The sequence below is a fragment of the Nyctibius grandis genome, chromosome 1, assembly GCF_013368605.1.
Source record: "Nyctibius grandis isolate bNycGra1 chromosome 1, bNycGra1.pri, whole genome shotgun sequence".
NCBI lineage: Eukaryota > Metazoa > Chordata > Aves > Nyctibiiformes > Nyctibiidae > Nyctibius > Nyctibius grandis.
In genome coordinates this window covers 117,382,704-117,398,801 of record NC_090658.1, presented here as the reverse complement: position 1 = coordinate 117,398,801, position 16,098 = coordinate 117,382,704, and the positions used below count along the sequence as shown (strand labels likewise).

At 38.8% G+C, this 16,098-nt stretch overlaps 1 protein-coding gene across 5 annotated transcripts in view; it reads right to left on the bottom strand.

Annotated features, from left to right (window-relative positions):
• Window positions 1-2,079: 2,079 nt before the first annotated feature.
• The window catches only part of LPIN1 (lipin 1), a 102,230-nt gene continuing 88,211 nt past the window's right edge, over window positions 2,080-16,098 (bottom strand). For all 5 annotated transcript variants that reach the window (XM_068409821.1, XM_068409828.1, XM_068409804.1 and 2 more), the window contains 4 exons: window positions 13,055-13,207; window positions 11,177-11,291; window positions 6,589-6,692; window positions 2,080-5,759 (listed from right to left, as the gene is read on the bottom strand). In XM_068409821.1, the coding sequence (XP_068265922.1) occupies window positions 5,600-5,759; window positions 6,589-6,692; window positions 11,177-11,291; window positions 13,055-13,207 (532 nt within the window). In that variant the 3' untranslated portion in view covers window positions 2,080-5,599. The remainder of the gene's footprint in view (window positions 5,760-6,588; window positions 6,693-11,176; window positions 11,292-13,054; window positions 13,208-16,098) is intronic.

The window sequence follows — 16,098 nt, the reverse complement described above, 5'->3', positions numbered from 1 at the left end:
CTCAATGGCTGGAAAGGTTTTGATGAGGATCTCTTCTCAAAAGCATCCAGCAAATGCAATTCCTCTGCACCATTGCCAGCTTTTCTGCAGAGCCAGTCTCTCGTCTCCCATTTACAACCAGCCCTTTCCTCCTGTATCTCCAATGTGCTACAGAACAAAATCAGGGTCTAGATTTTACTGCAAGCAAAAGAGCGAGGACTACCTGAGGTTGTGGTGCTGTGAGTGTACTCCCTTCACCACCATATTTTGCTGGACTTTTATGAAAAGAAAAAAAACAAAACCAACCCTAAAAATCCCCACACCAAGAAAAACCTCCAGGCTTCACCTTTTTATACATTCACAGAAGAGCTGAAAGTTATGTTAGTTACGTTTTTAGGCACTAGCTCTTAGTACCAACGGTCTTCTGCCTCTTGCAACAATCTATCCTGAGGTACTTGATGGCATCTGCAATGCATATTGAATTAAGGCTATTTATTTTAAGAAAAAAAATAATGTAGTATTTTGGGAATATTCCCTACCTTCCCCGTGGCATCAAAAAAACCCTCCAACTTCATGGTCTTTGCTTCTCAGGTTTGCACCCTCAGACTTTTCTACCTGTAGTATTAATGGGATATTCCAGGAGCAATGAATACGTCTTTACGAAGTTTGGTTTGCTGATGCATTTCTCTGACTTTTAATTAAAAAGGCACCTTCATTTCAAAGCCTGTCTCCAGAGCTCCAGTGTAAATGTTTGTACAAGCCAGAGACATACAGAAAATAGAGAAGACTGAAGGAGCAGTGACTGCAGGCTGCCCAAATACGGCTGCTCTTGTATTTTTAACACAGAACTTGAGCTGCCGCAGAGCCTTATCAACCCCAAACATCTTTGTTTTCATACCATCTAACACAAGGCTGGCAGTATCACTGCGGCTGCCGTCAGTTTGCTCAGCAAACCCTGAAGAGGGAGTAAAAGGCAGCGCTGTGTTCTCAGGGGCAGGAGGAAAGAGCATTTGCTTCTCACCAGCAGAATGGCTAATGGCAAAGACGAGAAAAAAAGAAACAAAAAAAGAAGCAAAAAAAAAAGGCAGGAAAAAAAGGAAAAAAAGAGAAGAGAGAAGAGAGAAGAGAGAGGAGAGAGGAGAGAGGAGAGAGGAGAGAGGAGAGAGGAGAGAGGAGAGAGGAGAGAGGAGAGAGGAGAGAGAGAAAAGAGAAAAGAGAAAAGAGAAAAGAGAAAAGAGAAAAGAGAAAAGAGAAAAAGGAAAAAGGAAAAAGGAAAAAGGAAAAAGGAAAAAGAAAAAAGAAAAAAGAAAAAAGAAAAAAGAAAAAAGAAAAAAGAAAAAAGAAAAAAGAAAAAAGAAAAAAGAAAGGAAAAAAGGAAAAAAGGAAAAAAGGAAAAAAGGAAAAAAGGAAAAAAGGAAAAAAGGAAAAAAGGAAAAAAGGAAAAAAGGAAAAAAGGAAAAAAGGAAAAAGGAAAAAAGGAAAAAGGAAAAAAGGAAAAAAGGAAAAAAGGAAAAAAGGAAAAAAGGAAAAAGGAAAAAGGAAAAAGAAAAAAGAAAAAAGAAAAAAGAAAAAAGAAAAAAGAAAAAAGAAAAAAGAAAAAAGAAAAAAGAAAAAAGAAAAAAGAAAAAAGAAAAAAAGAAAAAAAGAAAAAAAAAGGAAAAAAAAGGCTATCTGGTCGCATTGCCGTGAATGACAACACTCCCATTCAAAACAGATGGCTTGTTTTTCCTTAGGTCACACTCGGAATTAGACAAAAGGAAGATTCAAAGAAATTCTGGGGTGGGGTAGGATTCCTGACTGGTCCAATTTGCTCCAGTTCCCATCTGGTTGCTCTTGGTCCCGAGGTGCTGTTCCCACACCCCAAACCAGCCAGAGCCCACATCCTGGCCCCGTCTCCCTCAATAAACTCTTTCCATTTGAAAGGGCTCCGGGTCAAACGCTGTAGCTGAACACCAAAGTTTTGCAAGTGCTGGACATTACACCGGATAGCTCTGACAAGAGACGGGCAATTGAGGCTGGAGCTACGAAAGCCACGTTTTAGTTTCAGCAGTTCTGCAAAAGCACTCAGCCATTATCAAAGCGTACAGAAAAACAGAAAAGTCAGGAAAAACTATATTTGCCTTTATTACAATATATATTTCTACCCTTGTTGCATTCAGCAGATCCAAATGAGGTGTTAACATGATTTTCATCATTGCAGTAGCACATACATATACAGAGTAAATACTGTATATAAATAGGTTTTGAAATAATAATCCATACCTACAAATAAAAAATACCCAATACCCTGTTTCTTCTCCCTCCCTAAATTACAGCAGTAACATTTTATCTTCAACGTAACTAACGCAACAAGTATGGTATTCTTTCCCTCACACAACACAGCTGGAGCAGTATGGTCATCAACTTCAAGAAAATAAACATTAGTCACTCCTCACTGCTGCATATTTTAGTTTATGTGTATTGTATAAATAGAATATACTGTGATTTCATGTGTCTGCTTATTCATGTTAGCCAAATATTCTTTCTGTAACAGAAACCAGCATTACACTACAAGCAAGGTTGAATTTTTTTCTTTCACAGAAAGAGTAGGAATTTATTAAACCACCCCTTTTTCTTCTACATGAATTAACAAAGCAGTTCAAATATTACACTAAAATTGCTCAGCTACCAAATCAAAATGTCTTAAACTCTCTGAAAAAGTATGGTGATGTTTCTCGCAGGTCAAAACTTTGATTTTTGTGTCTTCTCTGTGAGCAAATTTGATAAACATTAGTAACAGAAACACAGATTCATTTCACTGTTCAGCTATATTTCAGCTTTCAGCTACAAAGGGGTACACAGTATGTCAGAAGTAAGGCATTTAACTTCGCAGAATCACCGAAATGTTGGTCAGAAGGGACCCCTGGAGGTCACCCAACCCAACTTCATGCTCAAAGCAGATGATTGCCAACACTAGATCAAGTCAGCCATAACCCTGTGTAACCAAGTCTTGAAAAACTCCGGGACAGAGACTCCGCAGCACCTCAGGGTTCCCTGTACCGGTGCTGCACTACGCCTACAAATCCGATGGAATTAAAATGACCACTCATTCACACTATCATTTGGTCTGAAATACTAATGGCAACAAACAACCCTGGGTTAGCTACTTATTAAGTTATAAATAAATATATCACAGGCTTTACTTGTGGAGAACTTTCAGGGATCATCTTTTCTGGTGGAAGCAACAGTGTGTGGTACCCTAGGAAAACAGATCTTAACTACTGTTAGGGATAAAAACCACAAACCTGACAGCCTCTTACTGAAGGGAATGGCTAGCTTGGTTTTATTTTGCATAATAAATGGATTCAAATAGGCCTCTACTGAAACTGAATTAAAATAGGATGCAGTTAGTATATTCATCCATTTATTCAATCATTAACGACATGTATTGAACAGATACTTAAAGGAAAGTGTGGCTATACTTAGAGATGCAACCATCTCAGTTAGCAACCTGCAATCCCCACTGATTGTCTTTCAGAAAATCCGCACCACATTTCTTCCATCTTTAAGTAAAAAGATATTTGCATTTTCTTTAAACTTTCAAGAGAGCATAATCAGTCTGGGTTACCTCTTTGTTTTTGTCTAATCCTAGTACCACCAAAGCAGGCATGCAACTTGCCTGAAGCAGCAACGTTCATGTGAAAAGGAAGACTTAGGGAGGGCTCACCACTGCACACTGCAGCTGTATAAAGGATTGCACTTATATTCATTACTATTGAAGGCACAGAGAAATCATAATTTGGCCCCCTGACATCCCAGATAAAGTCTGCAGCACTAAAAGTTAGAAAACCCCTACTAGAGAACTACCATCCTACCTACATCGCTGTCACTCTTGACATGCAAGAATAGAATTTGTGATAGAAATATATATATTTCTATAGAAATAGAAAAATGTGATACAGAGCAGCTGTTCCCAAACTTTTGGGTGCTAACCAACAGCAATCACATCCTAAATTTCTATATATAGAAATATATATATTTCTATAGAAATAGAAAAATGTGATACAGAGCAGCTGTTCCCAAACTTTTGGGTGCTAACCAACAGCAATCACATCCTAAATTTTCTCCTGGACCACTCTGCCTTGCTATTATTAAACTCTTAACTGAAAACACTACAAAGCAGCTGCAAAACATGTACTATAGCCCCACAGATCACAAGCTGGCAGACACCACGACTTGTGAACCATTTTTTTAGCCATATTGAAATACAATATACATGGAATCCCATGATGCCATTTTCAGTGTTTCAGAGAACAATTAGACTTTTAAACATATTTTAAAAGGGGAAAAAAAAGGTTTCTTTCCTAGCTACAAGCACATTGGAGGATCATTTGGCGTATGGTCACTTGATGTCTACATGTTAAGTAAAGTACCGCATTGTGTAAAGGCAGACCGTTTGGAAAACATTATCAACTGCTCTGCAGTACTGCTTTTAGCACGCAGTCAAGTCTTAAGGCTGTCAAAAGCAGGTAGCAAAAAACAGTATCTACAGCTTGTGTCTGGACAAATAAGGCAAAAAAAAAGATGAAAGAGAAGATTTCATTATCTTGGAGGAGAGTAAATTGCACTAAAAGTATCCATTGTTTATGATACAAAAACAAAAAAAAAATCTATATGGTAAAAACCTGAGATGCATCATTCACCAGCATCAAAGTTCACATTTTAGCCAAAATGATGTTTCAAATAAAACTACTCCATTTTGACAAAATCCTCAGTGTTCTTGGCTCAGTAACAATCTTGAAACTCAGCTCATTCTGTGGGTAAGATGCCTTTACTGAAAATTACTGACTTCAGTAAGATGGACACTACACACAGCAGCCCGTATCTTCCATTTGCACACTCACCTTAGTTATTCTTGAAGCATGGTACTTCTCAAATTGAGAAAGACCGCCAGAATCTGGCCATCTTATTTCATTTGCTTTCTATTTAGATTACACATCATTTATTTCCTCAGAAAAGTGGTACCATGTCAAAACAACAGGCTGGAATAAATCAACACAGCTCAACTGGCTTTGATAGCTACACTGATTTACAACAGCTGAAGACCCAGACCAGTAATTAACTCTTACACAAACAGTTGTTGGTCAAGCAAGGGGGAAGAGGAAGAATCATTTGCTCCTTCAGAGAAAGGGATTTTGACATATGTGTTGCAATCCCTGTCCGTGTCACCAGGCGATGTCAGAAATGGTGAGCACCTTCAGCTCCCTTACTTGCAGGAGGTTCTGCTGAGATGAAAGATGACTTCAGTGATGCAGAAGAGATACAGAATCACTTTACAACCTTATGGCACGTTTAACTGCAACTCCAACATCACTTATTTTATTTGACCTTAAACAATGAAACCGTATGGCACAATTTGAGGAGCTGGGTGAAGAGCTAGAAACACAACTCCTGTTCCTAGTAGGACTCCTTCTTGTCATCTGGAAATGTGACAAAGTATGAAAAAGCATTTCTAAATTTGCTCACAGCAAAAGAATACAATGCTCACAACATCACAGATTCCAGCTGAACCATCAACAGCAAAAGCCAAGTAGTGTCCTTTCAATACAAGCTAACTCCTTCTTTGAGTTTGGAGATGCAGTTAAGATGAGGCTGGACGTGCATCCTGAGTTTCAAAAGGCTGTAGAGGTTCTCTCCAGTAGGTGAACTGACTGTAGGTATCAGAACAAGGGAAGTCCGAAGAATGGCTTCTTTTTAGCAAAGGGAAAATGTGATCTACCACTTCACATAGTCTGACATAGCTGGAAAATAAACAAATAAAAAGAATGCTGAACCATTTCAGATCTTCTTTCTTTGAATTTTTCTAAGTCCCCAACCACTAAGGCATGGCTATGCTTACACGGACAAGTCACCCTCCTCAAATGAATAAAACTAAACTTGATTTTGATGCCCAGCTTCCAGAGAGGATTCACAGTTCAGATAAGAAATTAATTCATTCTAAGCAATGATACTGACCTAGAAACAGATGCCATTTTCCGCCCAGATCACCTGCCAAAATATTCAAGCCTTATATTTTGCTTCTCCATTTCTGTCCAGCTTGGCTCAAGCAGCTCCCTCCTCAATCAATTATTCATATTTTATACACATATGGCTCCCCTTCAATTAAGGACACTCTTAACATTACTAAAGGCCATTTCCATTCAGTGTGAGGTGCTACAGTGCCTAAGCATCTGGCTGGAAGCCCTCAGCCCTGTCTTCAGACTGTTTTCTGGCTTTTCTAGATAGAAGCTCCAGGAAAAGGAAATTTTTAAAAGGCCATGAAAAGGTAGATGACTCCAGGAAACTAGCTCGTCTCATTTTTATGCAGACTAAATTGTACACTGATAATTCCTTTACATGATTGAAGTAGATGGAATATATTAAACTAAATACTAAACAATTTCTTTTTGTCAGTTTAACTGAAGGAAAGTGGAAAGTCTACATTTTATTCTAAATTTTTTACGTTTTGTTTGAAATATTCTAAGGAAACTTTCATTAGTAAAATCAAATGCATCTTTGGGCAACTTGAGTCATAAATTAGAACAGCAAATTAATTTATTCTAAAAGGTGTTAGGGATAGAGATTACTTACGATGAGATGTTTGTCTTTGCATGCTCTTGTATTAGTTCTCCTTTGGGGTTAACTGTAAATATCCTGTTTAAAGAAACCCCCACCTGTTTGTATGAATAAACATCCTAAACAGAAGAGGAAAAAAAAAAAAACAAAAAAGAAAAAGAAAAATCATGATTCTGTCTTTGCCAACAATGTTTGTTCTTGCTGGAATATATTACACAGAAGAACATATTTGCATAGTATTGGTACTAAATTTACCTAGTTAATGTGTATCTGAAATTCTCCCTTATGTTACAAACAAGATCAGTCTAACAAAATGTTCATGAAACAGACAATTTGCAGCTAGGTAAGGAGCTTGCCACTTCTGTTTAAACTATTGATCAAAATCATGTTCATTTTTTCAGTAACTTCCCTTGACACAAAAATAACATTCAATAAAAAAACAATTATATTTGGTGTAAAAGCATTTGCACTTTCATTTTTCTTTCATAGAATATTTCATTTCTTGAGTGCGTTGTACTGAGTATCTTGCAACAGTGTACGGAGGTTAAAACATAACTGACAAGTAAAATAGTGATTACTTTGTAAGGACAAGGTCACAAAAGGAAGCCGTAACAACTGTGTCTACATTAAAACCCCTGGAAACATTTCCTAGCTCCTGAGTTCGGATTTGTGCCTTACCCATATATTGACTCCATGTCAGAGCAAGGGGGAAAGAAGGGAAAGCAAGGAACACATGCCAAAACAGCAGCAGTGAGACCCAGCAGGTAATGCAGGTGCAGCTCTGGTAAGTAGGAGGCCTGCATGGATGAACAAGGAGCTCCTGGATAAACTCAGGCACAAGAACGAAGCCTACAGAGGATGGAAGCAAGGGCAGGTAGCCTGGGAGGATACAGGGAAATTGTCTGAGAAGCCGGGGACCAGGTTAGGAAAGCTAAAGCCCTGACAGAAATAAATCTGGCCAGGGATGTCAAGGACAACAAGAAATGCTTCTATAGGTATATCAGTGATAAAAGGAAGACTAGGGAAAATGTGGGCCCTCTCCGGAAGGAAACGGGAGACCTGGTTACCCAAGATATGGAGAAGGCTGAGGTACTCAACGACTTTTTTGCCTCAGTCTTCAACGGCAAGTGCTCTAGCCTCACCACGCAAGTCGCAGAGGCAGGGACTAAGAGGATGAAGAACTGCCCACTGTAGGAGAAGATCAGGTTTGAGACCATCTAAGGAACCTGAAGGTGCACAAGTCCATGGGACCTGATGAGGTGCATCCACGGGTCCTGAGGGAACTGGCGGATGAAGTTGCTAAGCCGCTATCCATCATTTTTGAGAAGTTGTGGCAGTCTGGTGAAGTTCCTGCTGACTGGAAAAGGGGGAACATAACGCCCATCTTCAAGAAGGGGAAAAAGGAAGACCCGGGGAACTACAGGCGAGTCAGTCTCACCTCTGTGCCTGGCAAGGTCATCTTGGAAACTATACTGAGACACATAGAAATCAAGGAGGTGATGGGTGACAGCCAACATGGCTTCACCAAGGGCAAAACATGCCTGACAAATTTGGTGGCCTTCTACGATGGGGTTACAGCACGGTGGATAGGGGAAGAGCAACTGATGTCATCTACCTGGACTTGTGCAAAGCATTTGACACTGTCCCGCATGACATCCTTGTCTCTAAATTGGAGAGACATGGACTTGATGGATGGACCACTCGGTGGATAAAGAATTGACTGGATGGTCGCACTCAAAGAGTTACGGTCAACGGCTCAATGTCCAAGTGGAGACCAGTGACGAGTGGCGTTCCTCAGGGGTCGGTATTGGGACCGGCCCTGTTTAACATCTTTGTCGGTGACATGGACAGTGGGATTGAGTGTGCCCTCAGCAAGTTTGCCGACGACAGCAAGCTGTGTGGTGTGGTCGACACGCTGGAGGGAAGGGAGGCCATCCAGAGGGACCTTGACAGGCTTGAGAGGTTGGGCGAACTGCATGAAGTTCAACAAGGCCAAGTGCAAGGTCCTGCATTCCTTGTTAAGGAAAGCAATGAATAACTTTTGATCTGTTCTGAAGAAAAACTTGACAAAAGCAAAGATGAAAATAACTCCCAGAAGATCAGAGCAAAAACAAGCTTCCATTTTACTAACATAAATCATGGTTTTAAAAGCTGAGGTGGTGAAAGACTGGAATGTTAATGAAGACAAAAAGATTATTTTTATCTCTGCATTGTAAAGACTGTTCCAAAAAAAAGTAACTGAACAAAAGTGAACAGCAGTCACTTCAAGAATTCAGCATCCTGGCAGTCCATCCACTATCTACACCTGTAACATCCAGGAGAACTGAAATGTCACCGAGTTTGTAAGGGGGAAAAAAATAAATAAATAAATAAATAAAACCCAAAACAAGCACTGCAGAAAATTGAGAAAGCAATGATCCTGATCTTCACAAAGCTAGTGGCACATCTCACACCTGAAGACTGCACTCCAATAGCGATAAGAGGAGTGAGTTAACAGTAATTCTTTTAGAAACATTAACTTACTGCTTTACTTGAAATTTTATTGAAGCATGCATGAAAATAATGATTTTATTTTATTTCCCTGAGGTTCAAAAAAATGGAACCAGAGGAAGACATCATCTATAATATAAAACAACAAAAGTGTTTAAAAAGTTATTTCAGAACCATATGTCTAAAGGTACCTTGATAATGGAAATTAAGCTGTGTATAATACAGCAATATAGCAACTGGACAGTGAGGACCTCCTGTCTTCTGACATAATGCTTTTAAAAATGTAATTTGCTAAAAGATGAAGCTGAAAAAGTTGCTGCTTATAAATGTCAGGAACCCTAACAAAAATATGAGGCATATGTAGAAACAAAGTCCCACCAGAAAGGCATGCTGAATGCTCTCAAATGTAGCTACAACATCCCTGGTTTCAGTGCCAAAATATCTTGCCAGGCATCTGTCCAACATCAAGGCATCTAAACTGCCCAGTCTCTGGATGTTCATTTCACATTCGCAACGGCCAATGTCCCCATTTATACTGATAATTTTCCCAAGCTATCAACGTTTCTGCTAGTGAATGTATCTCAGCTCTTACAGTGCTGAGCAGCTAGGGCTGGAATCCATGGTCCCTGGGTGCTTCAGTGAGAAGCCTTTAGCACTTGTGGAGTCAGTGGAGAGAGATGGTCACCTAGCACATGAATTATTCTCTCACCAGATGTGTCCCATTCCTCTCCACCAACTAAAGAAAGACGTAAGCAACTGGAGTGTTCTCTGGCTAATCATACTAGGAAATATGAAGGGTCAAGGACCACTCTTCTCAAGATCGAATTGCATGGCCAGGACACAGGCATACAATTAAGGGGTTTAGCTTCCAAAACAGGGTGGATACACCCAAGCTGCATGTCAATGGTCCTTAGCCATAGACACCAACCTGGTGTTACCAGGTTTCTTGTTACACGTTACTATACCACATATCAGTTTCTACAGGAAATATTACCCGACAATACAGAGCTGGAGGAAGTACCAAACGCTCTGCGGGGCTCCCGGGCACAAACAAGGGGCCTACCTGTCCAATTTAGTTAGCATCTGAACTTAGGTGCCCAGTGAAACTGTAAGCATCTAAAGAAGTAGGTTTTCTATAGATCTCCTGCTGAAAGCGGGATGCTTTGAAAGACTTTTAGTGAAACAAAGCCTCCATCCTTCCTCAGGCACCTATAATGATATCTACGCTAGTAAACTAAACAGTGTGAGTGCCTATTCTCAGACTTGGAAGTCTCTTGACATTGTGTCAGTATTTCTAAACTCCTATACCACTCCCCTCAAAAAAACCCAAACCCCACAACAAAAAACAACCCCCCACATCCCCACTTACACACACCACCCAATATGGCTATATCAAATGCCCACTGGGGAGAGTCCATGCCCCAAGCTAACACAGCAATCACACCCAGAAACTGCCTGGAAGACTGATAGCTGCCTGTGTCAACACAGTCTCTTGGATCACACTAACAATTTAAAAGAGGGGATAATGACATGCCAGGGTCCCTGCCTCTGCCCTAGACCCTGAGACTGTTTCCTTTTCTGGATGCATAAAAGTATTCTTTGGGCTACAAGAGGAAGGAGTAAGAAAAGCCTATAGCCCTATTATACAGCTTTCAATGGGTGACGGAGATCTGTCTTCCCTTCTGCAAACAACGTATCACTTTACAACGCAAAGTAGAACCTTTTGATTTCAGTGGGACATCCAAGTTCCTTTGCGTGTACTTAGAGTTTGAAGTGTAAGTCCCACCAATATTCATCTGAAAGATTTTCTGCCCTTCCACAGGTATCTCACTGACATTGTATCAGTGTGGAGTAAAATGAGATCAGTGTTTTCACACAAGCTTAACTTCTAACTTATGCAGATATAACGTAATTCCTTTTTGCTCTTCCATCTCAGTTTGCATCCTACATTGTGAGATCTTTGAGTAAGAACCTTTATATTTTCCTCTGTACAGGGTCTAATAAAGTATTGTTAACCCCCATTTAAAGCTTCTAGGTTCTAATGTAACAGAACCATGAAATAACAGCAAACTTTCTGTTCTCTGCCATAGAAATAAATTCAGCTATTACTTACAGCAGGTCTGTTTCCAAAAGCAGCATAAAAGGGTTCTGTGTTAGGATAAAACAAATTTTTGATGTCTGTCAAACACTGAACTTTAAATTTTTCTGGCTTCTTTTCTATCACCTCCCTGAAATGATAAAAAAGGGAGGCTAAGTAAGTACACATGAAATACAGCACAAACCATTTTGTTTTCTTCATTCAACATTTTCACTTAGCTGGAGCCCCAACCCTTCTCCAATAAATCTTCACTTGGAAATCACGGTGCCCATGAAGACAAAATAGCATTCCCAAGCTTACATAATGGGGACAGTAAATAAATCCTCTGAAACAAGGGAACTTCTATTGAAACCAATGTTGTAAAAATGGCTGCTGAGCAAGGATGGTTGATTACAGGGAGTAGACACTAAATAAAGCCTTATGAGACATAAATTGTTATCAAGTAAACTGCTTCCTGAGAACTACAGAATGATTCATAGATTTTTATTAGCCTTCACTGTGTATAGCTTTTATTTTTTTAAAAAATTTTTAAAAGGATTGCAATTACCATATGTGCTAGAAGCACCTCAGCCTGTTAAGATACTTCCACAGCCAGGGCCCTCCATCACTGTTATTTAGCAAAACTTAAGCAATAAAGGAATCTTCTATTTATCTTCAGTTGCTCCTTACAGAATACAGAATTCATTAATGAACAGAAGAGTTATCTCATCTCTAGGCAAAAGCCCTTTCACAACAGCTTCTCTTGGCAAGGAGACTGAACAGGTGGCAGAGTCTGGAGTTCCCATAACACAGGAAGATGCCAGCATGACATGAAAGCACTTAAGAAGCTCAGAATCCCACATCCTAGCCCCAACACATATGCCAAGGAAGATGTCAATAGTACAGAAGCTTCACAGAAGTACTACAGCCCTTTGGAACAGCAGCTCCATATATAAATCAAAGTTTGAGAATGTGCAAAAGAGGAATAAAGCCATCTTTCCTCAGTCATGCATACACCTGATCTCAGAGCCCTCAAAACCACAATGATTAAATCTATGTACAACAATGAAGTCATTTATTGCCCACACATCACAGCAGTTACAATAGTGTATGCTGAAAGATGGGCATTCTTTAGTCTAAACAAGATACCAAAAAGAGTATCACTTTAAATGTATTTCTAGATATGAGGAGCATAAGATAACAGTAACTACCCTTTCATTGCATTTATTATCTAATCAGTCTAAGAAGTGCACTGTAATACCTCCACGTCTCTTATATTTAGAACATGACTGGTAAGACAGGTGGTAGCATGTCACTCAATCAGGAGAATATCTGAACAACCTGCCATTAAAAATTCTAATGAAATTTATCCTGTCACAGCAGCTTTTAACAGCTTAAAATATTTTCAGTAATCACTTTACATGCTTCACTGAATTAGGAAGAAGGTAGGATATTCATAATCTGCGCTATTATTTTTCACTTATTACAGTTCAACACCTAGAAAGAACAACGCTGTCCACACAGAATACCACAGCGCATTCAGGAGTATAAAAAGTTCATTTCATTTTCACATTAATTTCTTCAAAACCCACCAAGTAATATTCTTCCACAAAAAAATATTCATGCCAATTGGAATACCTTACAAGTCAAGACGAGAGTGATGGTTATTAAAATGTGTATTGTGTGTATATTAAAAAGATGTATATTGAGGCATGTCTAAGAGATAAACTAAGCAACATGACTGTCTACGGAATTCTGGTCTTTCTCTAACAAAATTTCTTCTTAATTAAATTTTGCATCAATATCTAAAAAAAAACATTATGAATTATTTCAAGCACTCCCACAAAAACTGATTAGAATTCAGCCTCCACCAACCTCTGAGTTTCTTTCTGCATAAAAGTGAAATGGCAGTACCTGTGAAATGCTGAGAATAAGCTGCTTGGACTCAGCAACACTGGCCCTTGAGGCAGCACAGTTCCTCGTTCATTGACCCAGTGCAAGTACCCTCTGGTCATGTCTGCCATTCCAATAGCACGTGCTGAGCAATACAAGAATTTATATCCATTTCTGTGAACAGAAATAAAAGAAGACATTACTGTAAAAATAAAGCAGGTATTTTGACGTTAATAATTTTGTGGGTTTATTTTTACATGAATCAAATCACGACTCAAACAGACTTACGTTTCACCTAGACTTATTTAAAAGGAATAAAAACATTTATGCCAGAACCTTGGATAATTAAAATCCATCTAGCTCCACACAGTTAGTGATTTACACCTAAAGAGGACTCATTTATCTTGGTCTTCTTATGTCTTATGACTTCTTATGGTTTTCTATCTGCCCCTGCATACTGGAACCATACTCTTCAGAATTAACTGAAATGACATCTGCTAAGAGGAAAACACTTGGCATAAAGCAGACAAGGGTGTATTAATCTTCTCTGTATTAACAGTGTTGTACTCCTGCCTCTTGGGCCTCTGCAAAAAAAGATCAGTCTATGTGAAGCAGTAACGTATTCCTTCAAGTCTAAGCAAATTTGAACTTCAAAATACAGTATGAGAAGTAATCTTTGACTTGACACTGAAATAAAAGTTTTGGCAGAAGTTACAGGTTACCCTTGATTCTGTTCATGATAGAACAGAGTCCAATTATGTTAATTCAACTTAATAGCAATTTATTTTGCAAGTCCGATAAAGAAATTGTTCATAAAATAAAGAAATATTGTATTCAGTGCATGCATGGTCATTAAATCTAACTATTGAATATTTATATAGCGTTCAGCTATAATATCTAGCCACTACATAATTAACTTGGTAATCTGAAAAACAAGATGACTCAAATCTATTTTTTTCTCTTATGTTTAAGCCCTAACAATCGACAATGCTGGCAGGCATAGAAATAACAGCTGCAGTTAAAAAAATTAATTAACATTTTCAGCAAATGTAATGTAGAGGTTATACACAGAACTAAATACTGCTCAGCATGTGAATTCCCAAGCTGTCCTGTCTTTTCTGTGATCACACATGTCTATTTACAATAAATGCACAGACAACTGTCTCTGGCATAATTTAGATTCCATCATCCATAATTTATAATTCATCATCCATGTAAAACAAAAAGCAATAAACCAACCTTAGCATAACCCTAGTTAATCTGATTTGTCCTGTGTACTAAGAGGACAGCTCTGATGTGTGCCAGAGGCTCTTCAAACATTTATGGTAATTTGAATATATTAGAATAGCTGAATTTTATGTAATAAAAGAAAACCAATTCTATTTTCTGCATAAAGCAGAAATATCAAGCTGAACAGACAGCAGTCAGTAATCCTCCCTGTAAAAGTTAAAATCTGAAAGCATTACTCAATATATCAGATACTTCATCTGATTCCATTCAGACATCAATCAATTTTTCCCCTCATTTCTTTCATTCTCTCAATTGCTAATCACAAAACTCACCATACCCTCAGTCTTTGATCCTCCAGTGTACACAACAGCTTGACTACACTGTAAAATGTACCCAGGGAACCAACAGCTCACCTGTACTCTTGCGCTAGCCTTGCTCACCTAGAAGCATTCCCACACATCACCCCATGTGAGTTGGTACGGTCTGGTTGTTTTCATCCTGCTCATATTCATCAGAGGAAATATCCCAAGTTTTTTGGAACATATTGTTCTAGGTCATACCAGGGTACCCTCCCTGTTAATGACATTAACTGACCTAAAGCACAGCTGATCTACTGTTGCCCAATATTTCAATAGCTAATGGAAAAAAATAATTTTTTCAAAACATCGTTAGATCTCAGGTATATTGAGTTACTTTTTGAGGATGCCTGTCTTTCTCCATGGATTACACAGAGTGTACAAGCCACATGTAAACATGACGAATTCTGGTCCTTACATCCACATAGCACAGAAGGTATTTATTATTGTGGACCAACAGGCACCAGTGAAGATCAACTATTGAGCTATAATATAGCAGCTCACACTGGTGTTGCCAGGTAAGAGCCAGTTCCTCAGGCTCTTCACAGCATATGTCTTATTGACTTTCAGTTCCTTTGGATTGCACTTTAAGCAATGTTTACTTATCACCTAGCCTCAAAATTAAGCAACGACACAAAAATATTCTAAGACTGATCCTTCCTAAATTTGCAATTTAATAATGGAATTAAAAACAAATATTTATGTACAGAAATAACAAAATAAATTGTATAATCATCAGTAGTAAAGATCATCATCAACATCTTTGAAGCTCATCATTATTTATACAACAAACAAAACAAGAATATTAGCAGTGAGTATCCAAAATGGGTCCGTTTCTACTCAAAATAAGATACCATGATGTGCTTTAACGGTGAGATTTGTCTTGCTTAACTAGAAACCTAATGTTTAGACAGCTCAAGTCTAAGCTGTTTCACTAATCTCCCTTTCTAGCCACTGGAAAGAGAGGGAACTCCCCCAGACAGATTCATCCCATGTTCTAGACTTCATCCCTGCATGACTGCAGGTGAGTGAAGTTTGGCAAGAAGAACTCCACCTACAGTGACCACCCTGGGGTAAACAGTCCTTACGCATTTCACAATCTCCTCAACAAGGAGAGAAGGGAAGGTGTAAAAGCATCTCATGAATTAATGCTGCTGCAACTCCCAGCTTGCAAAAAAGTTCCACTTGCTGCAACTGCACAACTCATTCAAATTACTACAGCTTTTGGAACTAACGGTAGCTGTCTGTTTGGGATGGCTGGAAGCAATCACTACTCATTGTTAGGGGGCTTTTGCTTTTGATATCACAAAGCAGGTTTTGCTCTGGATATCATACAGCAGATGTTTACACTGTGTAAGCATCACTGAACTGACGAGTTATTGATGAAATTGTCACCCTTAGAGGTTAAGAGAAGCCTGGAGAAATTTCAATTTTTATGTGCAAATGAAAAAACACAAACAAGCCACAGATGCATGAACA